Source organism: Protobothrops mucrosquamatus, unplaced genomic scaffold (genome assembly GCF_001527695.2).
Source record: "Protobothrops mucrosquamatus isolate PMUCROS unplaced genomic scaffold, P.Mucros_1.0 scaffold378, whole genome shotgun sequence".
Lineage (NCBI taxonomy): Eukaryota > Metazoa > Chordata > Lepidosauria > Squamata > Viperidae > Protobothrops > Protobothrops mucrosquamatus.
Window position 1 is genome coordinate 1,340,721 of NW_015386710.1, and position 23,696 is coordinate 1,364,416.

General features: G+C 34.5%; 1 protein-coding gene across 1 annotated transcript in view; it reads right to left on the reverse strand.

The window, feature by feature from the left end:
• Window positions 1-3,127: 3,127 nt before the first annotated feature.
• TDRD1 (tudor domain containing 1) overlaps window positions 3,128-23,696 on the reverse strand; it is a 36,288-nt gene continuing 15,719 nt past the window's right edge. The window contains exons 8-25 of the mRNA XM_029284111.1: window positions 23,359-23,532; window positions 22,428-22,571; window positions 21,711-21,879; window positions 19,554-19,640; window positions 18,546-18,722; window positions 18,053-18,160; window positions 16,928-17,098; window positions 15,089-15,331; window positions 14,273-14,395; window positions 13,402-13,512; window positions 12,835-13,005; window positions 11,774-11,998; window positions 10,839-10,958; window positions 6,621-6,734; window positions 5,162-5,329; window positions 4,341-4,550; window positions 4,136-4,182; window positions 3,128-3,504 (exon numbers count right to left, since the gene is read on the reverse strand). Of these exons, the coding sequence (XP_029139944.1) occupies window positions 3,412-3,504; window positions 4,136-4,182; window positions 4,341-4,550; window positions 5,162-5,329; window positions 6,621-6,734; window positions 10,839-10,958; window positions 11,774-11,998; window positions 12,835-13,005; window positions 13,402-13,512; window positions 14,273-14,395; window positions 15,089-15,331; window positions 16,928-17,098; window positions 18,053-18,160; window positions 18,546-18,722; window positions 19,554-19,640; window positions 21,711-21,879; window positions 22,428-22,571; window positions 23,359-23,532 (2,655 nt within the window). The 3' untranslated portion in view covers window positions 3,128-3,411. The remainder of the gene's footprint in view (window positions 3,505-4,135; window positions 4,183-4,340; window positions 4,551-5,161; window positions 5,330-6,620; window positions 6,735-10,838; window positions 10,959-11,773; window positions 11,999-12,834; window positions 13,006-13,401; window positions 13,513-14,272; window positions 14,396-15,088; window positions 15,332-16,927; window positions 17,099-18,052; window positions 18,161-18,545; window positions 18,723-19,553; window positions 19,641-21,710; window positions 21,880-22,427; window positions 22,572-23,358; window positions 23,533-23,696) is intronic.

A 23,696-nucleotide genomic window follows, 5' to 3' on the forward strand; every position in this document is an offset into this window, starting at 1 on the left:
TGTGTGTGTGTGGGGAGAGAAGCGAAGCGCCGGCCGCACTTAGTTTCGGAGTTCCCTTTTTTTTACATCTACCCTCTCTGCTTTCTTTTCTGTGAACAAGGGAGCGCGGGGCTCCGGACAGTTTAGTTGCCGCAATAAAACAGTCCTCGGGCTATTCTCTTCCGCCAGGCACGTTGAGAATTTGCTCCTGCACAATATTCCCTGCCGCAGCACTCTTAACTCTCTTCCCCAGCCCCGGACCAGGAGGCTGCAGCAAAGATAACTTTCCCGCACAAACTTGCACCAAAGCGTGGAGGGTTTTGCGCAGGAGTCAAGAGGGGTGTTTCCCTATATCTCCTTCCAAGGGCCCGTTCGGTCACGTTGGACAGGCTGAGTCGGTGGGAAGATACGTCCCCGCCTATTGGGAAAGGCGGCAAGTGCCAAGGAAATTCGGGAGTCGGCACTAGAAATATGTACCTTTAAGGTGAGGAATGCAGGACAGGAATGCCAGCAACCAATTACACCAGGGGTAGTCAACCTTGGCTCTTTTATGACTCGTGGACTTCAACTCCCAGAATTCCTGAGCCAGCACAGCTGGCTCAGGAATTCTGGGAGTTGAAGTCCACGAGTCATAAAAGAGCCAAGGTTGACTACCCCTGAATTACACACTGGGGTCAAAGAGACAGACTCCCGTTTCTCCCTTTCAGCCAGGTGGATGTTTCTTTTCTACCTGAAGTTGTATCGTCCTCATTTTTCCTGGCTGCATCTAACGTATTTTAATTGTTACTGATACCTCAAGAAGCAGTGGCTTATTTTATACATTTGCTTAGTTATTTTACTGCACACAGATCACTATTACGTATCCCACATGTATGTGGACTCAATGCATATAACACTACTACTAAACTGTAATTTCCTGAGTTGTGATTCACTTGAGTAGAAATTAGTAGATCAAGCAGTTAAGCCGGATGTTTTGTACTTCCAGACTTGCAAGATTCTCTAAACCTAATGTACATTTAGCTCATCTAGTAGTATTTCCTGTCTTGTTTACCTGCAAGGACTGACTCCAGTCTTTCAAGTTTAAATGTACAAAACTTCCCGTCTCCTGTTTGATCCCTTAGGGTGGGTCCTTCTGAAATTTCTTTCTCTGGCCCTTAAGCCACAGAGGAGAGGCAGAAGGTTCCTAACTCTCATCTGATTGTTTCCTAGACAACAATCTCTTCCACTTTCTCCAAGATTATTCTCACCTCTCATCACAGAAACTGAAATCTTGACCAATCCCAACTATATTTGAACATATACCGGGAAAGTATGAGACAAGCAGCAGACTATAACGACATGCAGACTATAACATGCAGAGAAACACATGCACAGGTTATCTTCCAAATTTTAAAATAAGATAGTAGAAAAAAAGTTACATATCAGTGGTGGTTGCCTTGGTAAGCAAAAATGAATCCCCGTTTTGTTCATTTAATGATCCGGATTCTGGAAATCCTTAATCAGTTTTAATGACTCAAATGCTTTAGCTGTAGAGTTAAAATATTTTATCTTGCAGGTGGTGCAGAGATCAAGGATTGGGACTTTTTAACAGCATTCATAGCCATCTGATGGGACACCTTTTCTCACAATAGCAGAGGATTCTCTACAGATAGTCCTCGTTTACTAAATTGTCTTGTTTAGTGACCTTTCGCAGTTACTATGGTAATGAAAATCCTTGTATTTACAACTTTTGCATGTGTGGAAAGCAAACTTTAAAAAAATGAAAGCACTTTTATTTAAAGCTGTTAAGTATGAGTTCGGGCTTTGTGCTGTACCGTACTGCACTACTGAAATAATCTGAATCCAGTCCTGGCTTTAACCAGCAGTGAAAGATGCCTAATATTTTTTGTTCTTCTCGAGATTTAACACCATCAATTTAATTGCTGCAACCTGTGTCCAGGAGGAAAGGGAAATGTGGACAGAGCCATGGTAAGTAAACCTGTATTTTAGGACTGACCTAATTGTTGACCCTCCATTCTCTCAAAGACCTGGCAATGTAGTGATAACTAGGAAAATCTCATGAAATGTTTGGTATTTTTGTCACGGAGTTTTATTGAAAGGAACATGCAGGGCAGGATAGTTGTAAGATACCTAAGCAAATGCTTTAGGTGTTTAGCTTAAGCTGCAAATGACTTCATCTCAGTAGGGAATGGATCCACATTCAGTTAGATAACTGAAGGAGAGCTGCATTTTAAATAGACTAGATCACGGGTATCAAACTCGGTGCGTCATGTGACGTGTTGCGATGTATCACAACTTTTTTTGCATTGCCGGAGCTGGGTGGGCGCGGCCTCTGCATGTTTGTTTACAGCTTTCATCAAATCTGTAGTTGAATGTGTCTGTCAATGTTTTGGGAAGTAGGGGACAGGCCTGCAGGCATCCTTAGACATTTGAAGACAGGATATAGTCTTTGCCTTACAGAAATTTCAGGGTTCCTTCCTGGGAACACTTGAAGATTGCAAAACACAACTTATGGACATATTAGTGTTCAGTTTTGGATGGACTGTCACACTTAACCAATTTGTTTTCTATCCCAATCAAGTCTATGTGATTCCTAATGTGAATATCTAAAGTCTATGTCAATACTCTACTTTACACTGGAGATAATGTAGATCAGTGGTTCTCAACCTTTTTAATGCCGCGACCCCAACCGGTCATAAGTTGAGGACTAAACCAGTCGTAAGTTGAGGACTAAACCGGTCGTAAGTCGAGGACTACCCAACCGGTCGTAAGTCGAGGACTTTCCCTGCCCGGGAGCGCTGCGCATGTGTGGTTCCGCCCCCTGCGCCGGCTGAGGCGTAGCTGGCAAGCGGCAGAGACGGAGCAGGCCGACCACCAGCTGGCCCAGCCCAAGGGAGGTAAGGCACCCGCCGGAAAAGGGAAAAAAATGGCGGACAGCCTTGCTTGGCGACCCCCGTGAAATGGTCGATCGACCCCAAATGGGGTCCCGACCCACAGGTTGAGAACCACTGATGTAGATAATGGCTTTGAGAAGCAACTTGACTTGTATGGAGGAATTTTATTTACTATTTCTTCTGGTAAATTCTTAGCAACACAAAAGCTAATGAACTGTTCAGACTTGATCTGACTTAATAAAAGAATTGCTTTAATAAGTATTATACAGTGTTTTTACATTTTGATTCTGCACAGCTCTGCTCCAGGACCCAATTACAGTTCAAGTATCTGAAAAACGTATGGCACACAAAACATAGTTGATTCTAAATTATCCCAATTATTTCACAGCATCTTTTGGCAGAAAAACTAGTTTCGCACTTTGGGGGATCCAAAAATCAGCAACCTAAATTTTAATATGATACAAAACAAAATGCATTAACTTTTAATATTATTTTTACAATATTTGATATTATTGCAAGATATGATATATAGATAATTTTATTTTTCAAAGGCCTTCATAATGTTAGGAATGTTATCTTCACCAAAGCGATCTTTCAGGAGAAAATAAAGAACCTGTTCAAGTTTTGCAACCTATAAAATAGAAGAAAACCAGAAATTATAATGAAATTGTCTTCCCTCAAGCTAGATTTCCAGTCAATTTATTGCAAACAGAAAGCACCAATAAACATCTAGTTCAGATTATATTTGCTTAACGTTGCAATTTATATACTCTACTTATTCAACAAATAATGAGCCTCACTAACAGAACACATATTTTCTAAGTATTAGTTTGGAAGCATTATCACGCTTAACTTTGCTAATTTCATACTAGTCCACTTTTTTGTTAAAATAAGAATTAATATTTCTGAAAATATAGATTAATTTTGGATTCATAGCTTTTTCTTGGGGAAAGGACCCATCTCTAAATTGACTTTACAGTCAATTACTCATATACACGGAGAGCTTTAAGATAGTTGAAATTTGTAGTTGAAATTTCAGGAAATGATTACATTTTCATTTGGGAACATAATATCAATTATGCAATGACCTCTACAAATTCATGTTTTTATTATGTTTTTTTACTACGCAGGTTATACATTTTAAAACCCTGATTTGTATCTTTCAGTGAAGATATTGTTACAGACAAATGTTCTGTGGATCATTTCTATGTAAACTATCTGTACTCAAAAATCAAGAAAATTAATTTCAAAATGAAACTTACTTGCTTTTTCAACTCTATGCAGGAACAATCTGTTGTCTTTGAACATTCTAAAGAAAGGAAAAATAGATTTAAATATTTATTCCAGTAGTGACAAACCCAAGTGAAAATAGAAATATACTTCCTAGTAACGCTACCAGTATTTGTTTAGCAATATTATCTTGTACATAGCAGATAAATATGCAGGTATTTGTTTGGAAGTACTTACGATTCCCATTATTGCTATATTTTGCCAAGTTTTCAATTATTAATTGTTCTGCTATATCCATAACACGATTTTCACTCATTTTTTGCACAATTACTGGATAAATATTTTGAGAAACTTCTTTCACTGTAATCATTACATTGGCATTCATTAAGAGACTTTTCAGCTTCTCTATTGCTGATATGGACCACTTTCCATCCAGTCCCATAATATCTGGAATAGAGAAAAACTACAAATATATGCTGGTTCAGAAGTTCAAAGAGATTTACTTTCAGTCAACTCTACACAGAATGGTAATGTTAGAACCATTTACAGTACTTCACTGTATATTCAGCACTAATTAAATAAAAGAAGAACTGTCTCTTTAATACCCTCCGCCACACCTACACAGCAATACATCTCACTGAATTTCTGACACATCAAGAATATATGTGGCACACTTTAAGGGCATAACTAACACGAAAAAGGAAAGAAAAAGCTTATTCAAGCAAGGAATCATCAATTTTAAAATTATTTTATGATGACACTAATATAATGTCACTAATACCATTTCACATGCATTTATAGCACAAATTTCATCTGAATCTCTATTTTTTATGATTATGAAACACTGAAAAGGAGTACGTGTCCTGCCCTCTGGCACATCTCTCTTTGTATTTAAAATCTGGATGTGGTCATCCAGAAGCAGCAAAGAGGGGGGGGAAACAACTCACTATGGTTACTAATTAATTAACATTAATAGTTTAATGTTATGAAGACATAAACAACTATATAACTAAAGAAAATATTTACTGTTTGAGAAACTAAACTGGTTGGTTTGTTACCTGCTAAGGAACATTTAAGTATTTGAAACGGTAACTGTAAGTAGGGGGCAGTTATAGGCTGAAGTCTAGAGAAAGGCAACATCTCCACAACTCCATAATCAGCATACACGATTTTAATGTCGGATACATTTATTCTCAGAACGATTGCACGGTACCATTTATCATCACCTAAAATGGTAGGGGGAAAAAAAATCAAGACTGAGAAGCTCATCATTGTAGACAAACCAATCAACTGCATATTCCAAAACACTGAAGTTTCTCTTAAATATTGTGAAGACTGCATCCACTCTAATTAACTCTTGGTTAACCCATTTGTTGCTCTTCTGCCAAACTCTCTGTTTGTTCAATGAGTTTTTCTATAAAGGAAAATCCACTGTGGAGAATGTCCCTATTTCTAAACTGAAGAGTAAAGGTGAAGAAAGGGGAGAAGTCTTAAAGGAAAATATATTTTTAAAAGAGTAAACTGGTCCTGTGTAACTTACAGTACATGGCCATAAGTAGTGTTATCAGTGCATTTATAGAAAATATTTGGAAGAATTTTCCCAAATTCTTGTATTTGAAGAGGGATTTATTTTTTGAAGGAATAAATTTCCTTTAAATTTAGAATTAATTTAGGGAGATACAAACTCAAAACAATTTTAAAAAAGAATGGGACTATGGGAGGTTATTTAAGAGGGAGATAGTCAAGAATGAGCAGCATGATCAAACACTATCACACCAGTGGAAGCACATCCATTGTGAATCCAATAGTCTCTTGCAGCAATTTCTTTCTTCACACTTGTTCTCAAACTGCTTTCACATCCATAATAATTCCCACATGATCCTTAAAGGCCTACTGATTTGTTCCACCCCAATAAACACCCTTCTGGCCTAAGTTACTAACAGAAGAGACATTGGGATGTCTCCTGATGTCCTGGCTGTTTATCAAAAGATAAACCTAAGTCTAACTAATTACAAAAGGTTATAAAATCAATGTCACTAATAAAAACAGAACAGAGAACTTAAATAATTTTCTATCTAAAGTAACTACTCTCTGGCTTGCTTTTGAAACAAATTAAACAATTCAGAAAAACGTATTTGTTTTTTCCCATGCATAAGCTGCTGGGAACAGCTGATCTGAATTCAGTGTGATTAACTTATTCAAAGAATTAAAAAATAAATACACTGCTTTACTGACCACCTGATATAACTATTGAAATTGTGAATTTTATTATTACATCTTTAGTAGCTATTGGAGTTATATGTCGAACTACTAAATGCATATACGGTTTCTTTAAAAATAGCATTTAATTTCACTGAATTTAAATGAAATAAACTTAAATGCAACACATTAAAATGGTGCTGCTTTCACCTAATCCATGCATCTCTGCAGAACATTCTACAAATTAAGTAGAATTTTTTATTTTATCCATTCGTTCACAAACACACACATTTTGGTTTTCCAAATCCATTCCCTTACCTGAGAACCTGGCACAACAGGGTTCACCAATCTTTGGTTGGAAGATGCAATCATTTTGAGCACAGCAACAGTCTGCAAGTTCAATCATTAGTTTATGGAGCTTTTGTGAATCCACTGAAATGAAAAGAAAATGTATCCTTGAAAAACTAATTATAAAAAAAAACATTTTAAAGGGCAGCTTTTGAATAAAATAACCAAATATGTTATTCAAGGCTCAATACATTGTTTTGTATATCATCCCTGACTTGTTTTAGCAACATATGTCCTAAAATAGTAATCTTTCAACTGTGTAAGTTTATATGCATTTAAAATTTATGTATGTATATAAGTGCGCGCACACACACATGCACAATTACCTTTGATTCTGGGAGGCTTTCTTTTCTCCTGCACTAATCACCACTAACACCTAGTTCTCACAGCATTCCTACATTCTCTTCATATGCAGTTTACAGGGTTTCATTGTCTTTATGTCTGCCTGTCTGAAATACTAGGAACAAGGAACAAAATCCTGCCTAGTCCCAACTCACCCTCATATCAATGAGCTACTGAATGGAAGACTATAAAAACTTGTACAAATCCTTTAAGCTAGCCTACTCATTATGGAACCTGAAGCTCTGAAGCCAGGAATACACTGAGCAATATAGTTGAGAAAATAAATCGTATCTCAAACACACTTAGCTTTTCAACAATTTCAACTACAACACAACTGAAATGGAAATAAATCAGCTGAGCTTTTGAACTTGAAGCTGCTTTCAGTTTACAATCCTCTGTGAAAGTGTCAAGGATTTAGTTTGAGTGCTTTTTCATCTGACATTTCTCAGATTCTGAATAAATCTGACTTTTTGCCATACTTCAGGTTCAAAAAATAAGTAAGACACTGTATCATCAGCAATTGTGGAGCTGTTTTCTTAAGGGAAATCAAATGCGCCTGAGGAAAAAAACAACTATCCACCAACTATCCATTTCTTTAAAACTTCAGATTTGCGTATTGATACTGAACATTTGAAATGTTACCATAATGTTAAACTTGGCAAATTATTGGTTTCCCCACCACGACAATTTCAGTTCTTCTCTCTGATATTTACAAACATAAAAAGTCAGCTTACAGCTTCTACATTCCTCTTTAATTATCATTCTTGATGATAGTCTTGTCCTGCTTTTTCCCTATCATTATTTCCCACTATTCATATTATTCTACAAAGCCTACTCCTGTTTAAGTTCCTTGTTTCTCCTTTCTGTAGTTACACCACTTTGAACATCAATCCACACTCTTCCAATTTCCTCCCACAGCCATTTTGAGCTAGCAATGAAATCTGTCTGTTCCTCATTCTTTCTATGGCCAATCGGAAGTGTTTTAAGATTACTATTAGCCTTGGGTTGTGGTTTTATTTATTATCTGAGGATTACTTTGGATTCATACAAAGCAGTATTGAGGGAAATCAAAATGATTGCTAGAGACCACCACTTCTGCCTGAAAAGCTTCTTTCCAGCCCTTTTCTTTTCAACAATATTATTAGACTCATAGGTATCATAAATAAATGTTGCTTTCCTATTAAAATGTGCATGGAATAGGAATTATGATCTATTGCCTATCTGGAAAAAGCTACTATGTTCCATTGCTGAACCATTTAAAATTAGCTGTAAACCCAACAATTTGGTCCAATTTTCAGGCAAAACAAAATTCTAGATTGATTTTATGAGGCATTTAGGGCAAAATCCATGCTTTCATGCCCTTTATTCTCAGCTGTCTCCAGTATGGCATTCCTTCCAGTCTGTCAACTTTCCAATGAGAGAGAATCAAGATCACATGAACTGCTAATACCACTTTATAATGCCTTGATAAAACCACACTTGGAATACTGCATATAGCTTTGGTCACCACAAAGTAAAAAACATGTTGAGACTCTAGAAAGAGTGCAGAGAAGAGCAACAAAGAAGATTAGTGGTCTGGAGGCTAAAACATATAAAGAATGGTTGCTAGAATTGGGTTTGTCTAGTTTAAGGAAAAGAAGAAGTAGTGTTGACATGATAGCAGTGTTCCAGTTTGTAAAGGGGTTGCTACAAAGAAGAGGGAGTCAACCTATTCTCCAAAGCACTTGAAGGCACAGCAAGAAGCAACGGATGGAAACTAATCAAGGAGAGAAGCAATCTAGAACTAAGGAGAAATTTTCTGACAGTTAGAACAATTAATCAGTGGAACAACCTGCCTCCAGAAGTTGTGAATGCTCCAACACTGGACGTTTTTAAGAAGAAATTTGTCTGAAATTGTATAGGATTTCCTGCCTGAGTCGTGGGTTGGACTAGAAGACCTCCAAAGTCCCTTACAACTCTGTTATTCTGTTATTCAATCCTCCAATATCCCGTGCAGTGACAATTGACATCGAGGTCAACTGTAGAATTGCCAAGGCAAGTTCTGCATTTGGCAGACTGCGGACTAACGTGTGGGACCGCCGTGCTTATTCGGAACGATGATTCGAATTTCAAATGGTCCGTCGTCACGATTGATGGGATTACATACGATCACTCTGGACCTGTCACATGTCCTCCGTGCAATCCGAACTGAATTACTTCCACATGACTTGCCTTCGCAGAATTCTGAGGATCCGGTGGCAGGATAAGATACCAGATACAGATGTCCTCTCCAGAGCAGGCCTGTCATCAGTTTACAGTTGATGAAAGCCCAGATGCGCTGGGCAGGCCACGTTGTAAGGATGCCAGACCATCGCATCCCTAAACAGCTCTTCTATGGTGGGCTGTCTCAAGGAAAGCGATCGCACGGGGGACAAAAGAAGCGATACAAAAACACGCTGAAAGCATCTCTCAAGTCCCTGGATATCGATACCATCTCTTGGGAATCTCTGGCACATGATCGACCGACATGGCGTACCCTGGTTTACCAGGGTTGCCAGACATATGAACACAGAAGGACAATCTTGGCACAAGAGAAGCGAGCACTCCATAAAGCCAGAGCTGCAAATGCTGAAGCAATGGTGTCCACATTTCTCTGTTCCGTATGTGGCAGAACATTCCGTGCTAACATCGGTCTCATCAGCCATCTACGGACACACCGCTGATGGCCCATAATCCATAAGATGTCAAGGTCTTCATCGAAATCGATGGACAAACAACAATTTTCCCTTCTAATGCAAATACAACTGCCAACATAGTGGCCTTTATTTCTTACTACAATGGTCTCACTACTAGGGAAAATGTTCCCTGTACTCTTCTGTGATAGCTTAGCACCTTCCTTTCCCAACCTCCCTTCAGTTATCTTTAGTTTTTGCCTTCTCCATACCTCACCCTAAATCTCTTCTGGAGAAGTGCAATTCCATACCTGGAACAAAACAACCCCATTTTGTTCTATGTGAAAACACAATCGTGTGATGTAGCAATACTCTGCATGAAATGTTTAATGGACCAAAATTATTTTTTAGAATGAAATATATTTCTCTTTTCCAATGGATTCCAATAATCATTTTGTACCTTTTTTGACACTTTCAAAATCCTGTTTCTATAAGAAGAAATTAAAATATTCCAATGTTCCTGAAGTGATATAATTTAAAAATATGATTAAACAAAATGCTAAGATTTTCCCTGCTTCATATGGAATGCATAAAAATGCAATAGATAAAAAAATGTAATTTATGTAATGTGATGATGCTATATTCTCTGGTTCACCTGATTATCCTCAATAACAGATGCCTCCTCATAAATAGTTTATTACACTACTTAGTTTATTAAAACAGGATTTCATTTTATTTCAAACTGTAGGATTCACAACAATCTATTAATTAATGTACAATTGTGTTATGGGGCTATCAATCAAAGGAAGATTGACCTTATAGAGAAAAGGTGCCTGATGATATTGAAACATTGAAAAGAGAAGTTTTAAATTTCTTGGCTTTTCATTTTTGGGAGGTGGGAAGGCAAGAATGGAACAGGAACATTCTTAAAAATCACCCCGTTTCCAAATCATCCTGAAATAATGCTGTCAGTTACTCTGTGTCCAAATTTAGTGCAATTTAGTGTTACAGAGAGCATAAATTCATAATCTTCCCACTCGTATTATCTAACAGGAGCTCTATATTCAGAGAGGGTAGAGACAGAAAGAAAGAAAACATGCTGGAGGTTTGCTATAATTTATTTATATAAATACATATTTGTGAATGGGGGTCAATAAATATCATTTTCGTTGGCATAGTATACTTTGATTCTTACCTTTCAATTCTTTTGGTATAACATAAAATAACCCAGGATCTACCACATCTAATACAAGAGCTGATAATGTATCACCAATGGAAAATGCTGGCATTGTCCACTGCATGCTGGTAGACGTAACTGTAATATCAGATGAAAACAAAAAAAATTATACAATACTTTATGCAGCAACATCCAATGAAAATATTATGTAACATCATCATATCTTCAAAACAAGATATTCTGTACTAAGGTATCTGGTATCTTCAGGATATCTGGTATCTTCAGGATAGCATGCTACAATAATTATAATCTACTCTTAAAAGACAACAAAAAAGGTAAGCAAAATGTACCAGGTCTGGAACGAAATACTTTGTATTTCTGAGTTTTTGCCTTCATTTAGGGCAAACGTAGACATTTTATTCCATATTCTGATATACTGCAATTGGCTTGAAAGAACAGGAAAGCGCATTCCTGCTTGTCAGTGGCTGGAGAAAATTGTGATGAAGGTATAGTAGAAATGAAGTTAATTATGTAAATATTGCTGTCATTTTGGTAGGTAAGTTTATTGTTTTTAAATCCTACACTTTGGGGAAGTTAAAAGTTCATGGGTTGTACTTTCCTTGAATGTTGTGAGTGGTACATGTTTAATTTTCCCCCACGCAGGTTGCCAAACACAAAAGTGAGCTTAGGATATGTGCATTGTAGCTACAATAAAGGTTTCAAACTCCGAAATGGAAAACTATGGGTATTTTTATTGGCAAACCCCATAAAGTATGCTTAAGTCTTGCTTCCCATGTTTGTTATGAAACATGGGCAAAATGTTTTATAGAAGGCTGCTTTTTTCCAAACTTGAAACACAATTTTTCTCAGACAAGCAAATCTTAGGGATTGTCATACCATTCTAAACAACAGTAATACTACATTAGTTTGGAAATTACTTGTTATCAACTCACCTGGTAATGTATTTGGATTTAATAGTACGTCTTCTTTAAAAGCCATGTGTTTCCTTATTAATATTTCACCGATCATAGGAATACTATTAGAATTATCAATAAGCTCCACTTCAGCACCATTCTTCATTACAGAAATTACTCTGGCATGCAGTTTTTTCTCAGTTGCATACATCTGAAAGGTTGTTATAGCTTCTGTAGTCCATTTATTATTTTTGGGTCTCACACCTATGGGGAACAGAAAGAAATCTTAAGAAAACTTTCATTGCTCTTTAGAAGCTGCTTTTTGAAATCATAATAAGCACAATATTCCATACACTTCTTAAAGAGCAAGTACTAGTGATTTTAGTAGAAATTAATTCATGAATTAAAATGCTTTATGTTTTCTCAAAGCCTTAAGGATATTGCTATGATTTTTCATCTTTTGACTCTTTGGAGCAATAGAAAAGCTAGACATTATAATTTATCGTGGAGTGTCTTTTAACCTAACGACTTACTAACCTTTACAAAACTATCCTTACACGTTTGACAAGTTATATAACATAATCCTTTCTTCATAAAAAAGATACAGACCAGAGATAATTCCCTACTTCATATCGGATAATACCTTAAGTCGTAGTGGTTTGGTGCATTGACGAGTTATTCTGATGTAAATAGGAAGCATCTTGAGTTGTAATACTGCAAATTTTAGCCAATATTGGAAACTACTTTTTATCCTAGTGTCTTTTTATATTGTTTTTAAATTTGAGCTCATTTCAAATAATCAGACTAAAGATTATTTCTACATTAATTTCAAGTTAGAAGCAACTTGACATGATTTAAAGACTTGGCCATATTTACTAGTAAGTATTATGATATTTTGGATTAATTGTACCATTTTAAGGTCCCAGAATTTTAAAGCATAACATTAAAAAACAAATTTAACTTGTTTTGTTCAAAAATATAAAACGAAGATAACTTACTCAAATGTATAATGTATGCAATGAACATCTTCCAGCTTTATCAAATTATTTAGATTTTAGTTTAATATACAAAATTTAAGAGTTTCCTATTACTGAAATTACCTGAAAGCCAACATTTGATTCCCTGAAATGGAAGTTTCAAGAATGTAGATGAAATATGTCTAATTTTATCTAGAGTAATTTCTTCACAATTTCCATAATCTACAAATTGAACTTTAATTACTTCAAGTGAAATGACATCTTTTACAAAGGCGCGATACCATCTACCATCACCTAATTTAAAAGAAAAGAACATTGAATAAACATATAATTTACTTTCTTCCAGAAACCTGAGCTTAAGCAATTTTATTTAATTTACACCAATGTCATTTATAGCTAGATAAATGCAAGAAATAGCTTTTACAATGCAAGAAATACAATAAATGTAAAGCATTCAGAAAATAGTCTTCATCAAGCTGCAACAATCAAGGCATAATGTAAAACAAAACAAAACACAGCACTATTAACCTAAACTAATCATATACTTTGGAAATATGAAATAAATATTGAACAGTACGGTAAAATGGAAGATTTGCAGACCTAACAGATTTCTTTGTTATCAAATTTGATACATGCATACAACAAACTTTGATATTTCTTAAAAGAAAGAGAGGGAAAAATAATATTTACCAGAAAAATAAGCACCATATACCATCCCCTTTGTTACTTGGGAAACATTGGGTTTTGTTTTCTCACAGTACTCTGCTAAAGATAAGTTGAGTTCTTTAAGAGCATTCAAATCTGGAAAATAATTGGTTGAGATATTGAGATGTTTTAGGATTACTTCAAGGTTAATACTCTTTCTTTCAATCAGAGCCTGACTGAAGACTGCTAGTCCTTGTAGCAAAAGCCTGTAAGTCAAACATCCTAAAAGTGATCAAATAAATGCCCATGGGACACTCAAATCCAACAAGGGCCAGAAAGAAAAAAGGCCCATTGTTAAAAATAAGCGCAGAATGTACATATTCTATATAAATATGTATACAGTTCCAGGACTGTACACATATTTATTTAACTAATTCTCAGGTAATTCACCAAAGTTCTAACATAGACTTGCACAATTTGTTGTGTGAGAAGATACTTACAACTGCATACTGCATAAACGTTCTTATCTCTATAGCAGATAAGAATTGTTTTTAATTAGCTATATTGCTTTGGTGATCACACTAACACATCACATCAAATCAATTCCTGTTTGTTTCATATTTTTCCCTCCTTAATGAAACTCTTTCCCGTTTCATTTTCACTCTTTTCCAAATACTAACACAAAATGTGCTTGTTCTGCACACTAGCTTGCTATTTTGAGTTATCGCATCTCCTCCCAAGTCCCTTTACTGATGTGTCAACAGCATACATATAACATTTAATTATTTTGCCCCAAATTACAATATATTTATTTAAACTTAATGTTTATTATGTTAATGCCCTGTTCCTGAAGCTAGCAAAACTATTTCTACACCCAAAGAGGATTAGAAAGCAAAGGAGGAAAAAAAAGATGTACCGTCTTTGTTTAATAACTGGCAATAGAACTTGCTGGGATTGTACAACACAGAGACCATGACATTTACCACCTGTTTAGCTGTTAATGTGACCCAAGACCAATTAACAGGCTCCCGTTGTTCACCTATAGGAAAGGAGAAGTGAATATAAAGGGCTACTACAACTATGTTTTAATATCCCACTTAACAGATTAATAAATTAATATATACCAGAAAGGATACACTCATACATATAATCCAACTAAAATATCTATCAATTCTATTTATTTTTAGGAGCATCAGTTTTAATTTCAACATTAATCAATGGCTAAAGTATAATAAAGATAGAATATTTAAATATTTAAGGAATGGGCATTGCCCAAGGCCATCAACAGATCCCGGGACATGTCACTTTGTGCTTACTAGTCTTTTTTTCTCTCTGAATTTTACAAACTAATTTTAACAACATTCATTTGCCATGCCACAAAATGAAACATGAGCCTCTGACATCACATTTCTTTGCAGAATACTGGTGGGTTGCATAAAGTTCAAAGTAGGAATATTTTAACTTGGAGAGCTATTTTATCTTCAGAGAAGATAGTTTTTATAGGCTCCGCCCACCATGGCAGCCACTTTTAAAAACCACACCTTGTTCTCAAAAATCCACATTTGTTCCTGACCCCTAAACAATTATCTATCCTTATTCTAGTTCTTACAATTAACACTAGTAGTTTGTATTCAATCACCATTGTTCTTAAACTTAAGTTATCATCTACAGATGATAGTAATTTGTATGCTTTAGTATGAACTCATTATAGTAAATAACCTTTTATACTTACCATTTGTTTCTTTAATTGTTTCAATCTGTTTCAAAAGAATAGGTGCTTCTTCTACTGCATAACCTAACTCTAAAAGACATTTAGATACATTAACTGATGGAGTCACAGATTCATCTGTAATTTCTACTACAAAAGTGTTTATTTTCTTGTCAGTGACTTTTATGGCAACCGTTTTATTCTGGATCAGTTGCTTCATGGCAGAAGTTGCTTCTGCCAGCCAGGTCCCAGATATTGGTTTCACACCTGAAAACAGAAGGAACTTTTTTTAAAAAATCATACATTAAAAGAGAATACCTGGTTTTTCTGCGGCTGGACTTTATCTCCCAAACACTATTTTGTAAAGAGCAATCCAGTATTGCACTAACTTTTAGGAATTTCTATTATCTTTAGGGTATTTGCTTGCTTACCACTTTATGGTGTATTTTACATTTGCTGTGTTCTCTTTGTATGCATGCAAACAGAAACTCTTTTTCATACCTAAATAGTACTGTTGAAAACATTTTGTTGCACCTTAATGAAATATTACCTCCCTTATGGCTAACAAATGAGTAGAAGGGGATTCATTGTTTCATTAAAGAAAGTAGAAAAAATATTTTTGCCAGCTTGGTTTTGATCCTTGTAATACACACCTATTTAATTTAGCAGAGAAGTGTTAAAGGTACTTTCCCACTAAAAGGAATACTGGGGAGTTTAATTTCCCTCCCTTCTTTGCACATATAATTCCATTGATGTACCAATATCAAGGTGTAGATAGACAAATATGTCAGTCAGCCAGTTAGCTAGCCAACATGATTCTATCATTTTTTCCCTACCAGTTTTCTCAAGATGTCACTGTTTTTTGTTGCTTCCTCTTTATCTACTTAATGAAGGAAAAATAGTGCACCCAAAAAATTGGCAAGCAAATTGAAATACATGTGATTCAAAAACAAACTTCTAGTTCAGGTATGTCAAATTGCTGGCCCATGGGCGGTTGCATCATGCAGAGGCCGCACCCACCCCAGCTCCAGCAATGCAAAAAAGACCATGACACACTGCAACACATCACGTGATGTGGCGAGTTTGACAACCGTGTTGTAGTTGAAAAAACAAAAGGATCTCGTAACGTTAGACCTGAAGGTGTCTACAGCTGCAAAGTTAAAATCTCTCACTGGATGTAATTTTTTATTTACTTGAAGCAGCTTGTTTCAACACATTTGCATTTCAGCTAGTTTACACATTCAGTATGATACTGAGCCCTGTGATTTTGCTGAACAAGTATCTTTTGGCTCACCTGGACTCGGCATTTATGCACTTTTAACTGCTTAGATTTTTTCATATATAATAAAACACCTTTGACATGAACTATAAAAGATGAGACACTGTCTGTCAGTATTCGTGTAAGAAACGCCTTCAAAATCAATGGAAGGGTGCTTTTGGTTTGAAAGGATTTTCTGGTGACAACACTGTTGCGCAGGGGCCACCCAATTGCCAAAAGAAATGCAATCTTTGGGGAGACTCCTTGTGTTCTCCCACTGGTCAAAGCGCCACTCAGCTCATGTCATATTCTCTGGGATACTCACAGATTACTACAAAGATGTTTCTGAGAATTTGCAGAGAAATAATGAAAAAATATATAAAGTAATTAATATGATACTGCTGTTTTCATCTATACATACAGATTTCTTATAGTTTTATGGCCCCGATGAAATTATGTTGGAAGTTACTATCTTTAATTCTTAATAACTGAGTTAGTCAACAGGAGACTTTCTAATGAAACATTTAAAAAATGAAACCTTAAGGAATTCTTTACAAAAAGTCATTGTTCCCTCAATAATGAATTCATAATTATTTGTTTCCTACCTGCAAGGGTACAATTTATAGCTTGCATTGGTAATTCCATTAATTTCTGAACAATTGGTCGAAGTCTATTTAACTGTAGAATTTCAAAGTTTCCATAATCTATGTATCCCACTAAAACAATTTTCTCTGAAACAAAGGATATCACTGTTGCACGATACCACTGGTTATCTTCTGAGGAAAAAATATGGAGTAAGCATATTTAGTCTTAACTATTTTTTCTTTAAAAGTGTATCAGTGGTGATACAACCAAGAAAACTACAATGTTAAACTACAACATAAAATAAAGTTTGATGTAAAAAATAAAATCAGAAAACAATAAAGTGCCCAATACACAAATAAAGGCAGTAACAATAGAGACAGTTCTAATCCTTTCAAAAACAAGATACATTGAGCCTGTCAAACTATTTTACTGCTTATTCTTTAAAATGAAAATACTAGTGCTTCAAAAGAGTAATACATGTAAATAAAGTAGAAGGGAAAAGAGAAAGAGGTTTGCCAAAAGCTGCTCGACCCTAGTCAAACTTTGCATTTTATAATAGTATAAAGTTTCAACAATAGTCTTATACTATTTTTGTTTCTCTTCTAATACTTCCATTTCAGTGCTAATGCTAAACCTAAAGCCAGTCTGGAATTTAAAAGATCACTTTCCAAATTGGTTTTAGAAAACAGCACCCAAAAGAGAATGGATTTGATTGTGGTAATGTAATACTTCTGAGGCCTGTATAGATTTCTTCAAAAAGGGCTATATGTCTCATTATTTAATAGTGCATTCATATCCTAACTTCTCACCCAATAGTTTTAATTTATTTTTAACTTACCATGATAAATGCAGGTTAAGAAAGCAGTCTAGCTTTTGTTTACTTTTGTTTCATTAATATAAAATTCAAGCAGGTTTTTACTAAAATTGCATTATATAGCCTTAATAAATACAGTACATATTAGCTGCTAATCATTATTCTTGTTATTTGTTTTCTTTGCTGAACATTAGATTCCAAGTAAGCTTGATGACCTATTCTTTGAATATACACACTGAGGATTTCTGATTAGTACAAATAGAAATGACATAATATTGATTAATGACAATGACAATAATAAATATTCAAGCAGTCTTTTCCTCCACCATACCTGTAAACTGGGCACAACACATATCTCCTACTGCTGGGCAAAAGTCTGGGGTGATTGAGGTATTTGCACAATATTCACGTAGGGATACTTGAAGTTGAGAAAGGCTGCCTAAAAACACATATACTTACATGAAAATTGCTACTTAAAAAAGAGCAAAATATGTTTCAAAAATGCATGGTTACAGTAACATTGCCCTTTTTATTTAGCCTGCTAAGACTTTCACTTGGACCTGAAATCAGTTTTGAGATTACAGAAAAACTTAAGTCATTTATATAGCTCATAATAAATTATAAAATATAAAACAATTTTGAGATGGCATTTTATATTTTAATGCTGTATAAGTCTGCAGTTTACATTTTAATGCTGTTCTCTGCCCATGCTCATTATCACACATAAATGCCTCTATCTTATCTCAATAATTTATTAAATGCACAAAATATGTGGGTGCACAAGTATTTATAACATAAATACATAACATAAAAGAAGAACTTACAGCCATTTTCTGTCTGTTGACAAAAAAAATTTCCTGGGTTTTGTATGTGGGCAACCATGCCCAAAAATGCATCTCCTATAGCTACTGAGACAATCTCTGGAGTTAAGCAATCAGTACCATCCAATTCTTTCCATTCCATTTTCTTTTCTACAACAGATTTTTTTTCCACAGTAGGATCTAAGGGAAAAATAGTACTTAAAATCTGATTTGCAAGGTCTAGTTACACATTTAAGAATTTATGTAGAAAGATCCCTCGCTTTTCTAACTAAACACTATTAAAATTAAATATTTGTTCCCTATTTCTAGTATTCAATCTATGAACGCCAATACAATTAATCCAGAGTTTACAAAGGTACATGAAATTCATTAGTGAAAGGAAAGATATTCCTTCCCACCATATAGACTGAACATATTCGAGCAAAAACAAAACCTGGATGGAAAAGGGGAAAAAATTGGACTATGGAAGATTGGTTGCAACAGTGATGAAGGAATTTGTACTATCACAAAACTCAAACGTTTTACAGAACTATATTGTCTCAGCCAGAATAGTATAGGGCATACAATCACATAGCAATCTAAAAATATCAGTATTTCATGATCTACAGGCCCTCAAAGTGTAAAAATGAATAAATTGCTATCTTATGGAACGGGCTTTTAGGCCACTGATTCTAATAAATTACAGACAAATCCTACAAAATAGACCAGTCAGGAAAATGATCTGATTATAGCTCTTTTCAGATGAGTATAATTTCCTACTAGTTGTCCATTGTCTCAAAAATTCAGATCCTGGTCCATTTCCCAATGCTGTGTAGCTGTTCATTCATTTGCAATGTTCTTTTCTTCTCCAGTTCTCTTTTATAGATTAGGTGGATGGATGAGAACCCCAAATGTTGTACTTCTTTCCTAGATCTTTCAATGTTCTAAAGTAGTGCATGTTTCTTGACTTGAACTTTGCCTGAATTCATATAGTTTAGATGGGGGGGAGGGGAGGAAGCCCAATGAACTTACCCATAGCTGAAGTTTCCTTCTTACTATCCTTCTTCTTTGCATTCCAATCATGCATATTTTCCAAGATAATTTCATGCAAATGTTTACCTATTAATACACATAATGTGACATATATTACCTACAGTTTATACAAAGATATTTGCAAAATGTTTTCAAAGCCACAATTCTGACTTCTTAAAAATCATAACTTAGTCAATATAGTTTTAAAGGATATTATAGTTTAACAGTAGAAAAAATATTGCAAGTGAAATATCTTGCAAGTGCTTATATCTTTATAAAACAGACATTTGCATACACCTAACAAAAACAAAAGTACATCAAGAAAACAAATCCATTACAGAGTTAGCTAAATATGTATGAACTAATCAATATTAACCATTCTAAACCAATTTTTAACACTAATCTTGAACTGTCTTCCCAAAGAATCAAAAAGCATTTACATTTTCTCCACAGTACAGTAGAGATACAATATATTTGGGAACTTCAAGCCATTATTTTGTTGGTGAAAGCCTTTATGCATGATTACTCTACCAATGGTAGTTACTTGCACATAACAGAGGAATAAATACACATGGCTAACCAGAAGAATCTTTGTTTACCAGTCTACCAAATGTCTATCAAGATTCTCAATCATCCATGGCTGTCCCAAAGGTGCTTTTTCCAAAAGGCAATTAGAATTCCTTGATTTTTTCTTTGAAATTGTTTTGTTTCTCATCTAAGAAGTTTCTTCTGTTCTAACTAAATAAGCTTCTTGGATAAGAAGCAAAACATTTTCAAAGAAAAAAACCAAGGAAGTCCAGTTACCTTTTGGAAAAAGCAACTTTAGGACTATATGTTGGCCAGGACTTCTCCCAAGACTGCATGCTGAACAGCAGGTGATCTCTTTCCTCCTACCAGCAAACAGCTGATTATGTTGCCAAAGCCAGCTATTTGGTGGTTTGCTCTCCAGATTTTAATGGGAACAACAAGGAACAACCCGAGATGACCTTCAGGTGACTGCAAAACCTTCAGAAAAGAGGAATCTTGAAGATTGCAATTCTTGGTAGGAGCGATCGGAGGTTTGGGTTTTCCATCTTTTTTCTTCAGTTGTTCGTTATTTTTTAGACATATCTTCATTTTAATTATACATTTTACAGTAAATCTAAGTGTATTTATAATTAATTTCTGCCTAGTTTAATATTTACTTCCAAGTATTTAGACCATAACATCAAAGGATTTTTAAAAAAATAATCTTACCTTCTTTATAGTTGTGTTTGGCAGACACTGCCAAATATTTGACCAACTACAGAATAATTTTTAGGATAAATGTTGTATTACAAATTAAACAAGCCACTGTTGACACAGTATGTACCCTGGAGTACTATAGTTACGCACATTTCAAAAAACAATTTGAAAAAGTGATTTGGAGATCATGGGAAAACAATGTGTCTTTGATGCTCACTATAAGCCTAATTTTTGTCAGGTTTCGGGGGAAGGGGAGAGTCTACTTTAGAGTCACATTAACTTAAATGACAAGATTTTTCAGATTTATATGAAAATCTGAAAAAAGAGCTAATGCAATAGACAGCAATCATGTGAGTTTCTAAACCAGGCCTGCACTGGACCACAGGTCACACGTGGTGACCCTCAGCCGTCAAACTACATGCTACTGAAGTCCTCCAAGCTTTACTGCCACTACCAATTCCAATATTGTGACTGCTTCACTGAACAGGTGAACAGCATGCCAGGTAGACTTTTGTAATTATTTTTAATTTATTACAAATTGCATAGCCTGTTATAAATAATTAATTTCAAATCATTCTGAAGATTACACAGTACAGCAAAATGTTAGAATTGCAAATTAAGAATTATTTTTGTAATAAAATATAAATATACTTGACTTCTATATTGAATGATTGCAAAATATTTTTAAGTAGCAAAAATTGCTTATTTATAATGCCATGAGTAATCTTGTGGAATAATTAAAGCACAGCAAACAAAGACTTTTTATGCAACCCATAAACCCTTTCAACATGTTTTCTGACATAGTAACAGGAATATAATTTAGGAGAATTGTTAAATGCAAAAGTTTATTCACTAAACTTCATTGTAGGAATTCTTGTTTAATAAACAATTGTTATAACAAAAATATAAATTATTACTGTTATCTAAACTTACCATAATCTGACAAGATAGCATCTACAATAAAACAAGGCATATCATCCATCAAAACATCAGTGATAATTAATGAACAATATTTTCCTATAAGAATTGGAGCAATAATATCCTTGTAGTTTTCATTCCATTCTTTTATATTAAGAACATTAGCAATGCAACATTTAATGGCCTAAAACAAAGCAAAATGTACCTTAGAAAGTCGGTTATGTTAGTTACAAGAAAACATAAACAGCCTAGTACTATTAAAATATACAGAAGCTCTTAAATAGTCAAAACATAGGTGTCTTGGGGAAAAATTATGATAATTTCTGTATTTTTAAAAACTCTTTCTTTTAAAAATATATGAGTATGCAACTATTCCAGTGTTCAATACATCTACTTAAACGTTTTCTCCAAATGCAACAACCTTATTCTGCATTCACAGATTACCAAGAATGGAAATCAATATTTATAGATCCTTGACCAAGAATCAGGATAAAACTTAATTCCATCAAAAAATCTCTCATGTCATAAGTACTGCACAGGACAAAAATAGCTGAACTTTTGATCATTTTATTTATTTTTCTTGGAACAACATTTTCAGAATATTTCATTAGATTTTTTTTTTTTAAAAATCAGATTATATTCTCTTGCAGTCAAAATTTGGATACTTAACACATTCTCAAAGACATGGTACATTTTCCTCAACATTTCTTACATATTTAAACTTATACTTACGCAGGGTGGGATCTGTGAAAGATCTTCATTCAATCCTTTAATTTTGTGTAGTAGTATATTTTCTCCTTTTCCATAGTCAATATACAGTACTTGAGCACTATTTGTGAGGATATCTATCTCTTTTATGAGTACCCTGCACCAAGTCTGAATGTGAACAAATTACTTAGCTGCAGAAAAAATATTCACTATGATCTTCTTTACTAGAAGTTGTCTTCAATTCACACACTACCTTACAGTATAATTTTGTACTTTTAAATTATTTAGTTAATGGAAGCAAATCAAATAATCTGTTCTTCCTAACATACAGACCATCCTTTCAATAGGCAGTATATGGTTATATTAACTTCAATATTACATACACTTAAATAATATGACATATTTCAGGTGATATCACCTATTTTAAACAATAAAAACACGATTAGAATCATCTCTCTTAATTTTCTCAGTACTTTTCACCAGTTTTCATTTTACTGGAAAAAAGAAACCAGAATTTTGTACAGCAATTTCTATGGCATTTCTTGTTTTGGCTAAATTACAAGTTACTAGCTATTAAATACCACAATTACACTTAGTCAAAAAATAAATATGAATCTATTGACCTGATATAGCCAGATATAAAAAGAAATGCTATATTGTTGGTAATCTATACTTCAGGATAGCTTCTACAATTGTTCAGTCAAAAAGGTAGGTGTGGATGCATATACCACATTTGGTGCCTCCTTAAAGAAGTAATTTATTTTTATGTCTTCATAATTGTTGCAAAATTCCAGAAAAATACGTATTTAAATTGAGGAGGTCCCAGCAGTGCCCGTACTTCTTCTGAAACTTTTTGCACCCCTAAGTGGAAGCACTGACATCCATAATAGTCTGTAAAATGCTAACTGATCATGTATGTATACTCTAAAGTATGTATACTATAAAGTTAATTTACCTGATCCAGAGGATATTTTGCAACAGCAACTTCTCCTTTGACAGGAGTATATACTTGATTAATTCCCTTGTAATCTTTCAGTTTCATTATTAGTTTTCTAATATTACTTTGAACTTCAGGAGAATTGACTTGTATGTAGAATTCACTAGGACTATTAAAATGTGTTATTGTACCCTAGAAAAGAAATGATTTTTGAAAGTTTGTCTTTAACATTAGATTTACTCAAACAAGTACATATTGATCACCACTGAATACATGAACAAAGTTACTCAAAGCATAAAAATTTAAAGGATTCTTATCAAGAATGAAATTAAAATCATTTCACAGAGAGTAAGGTA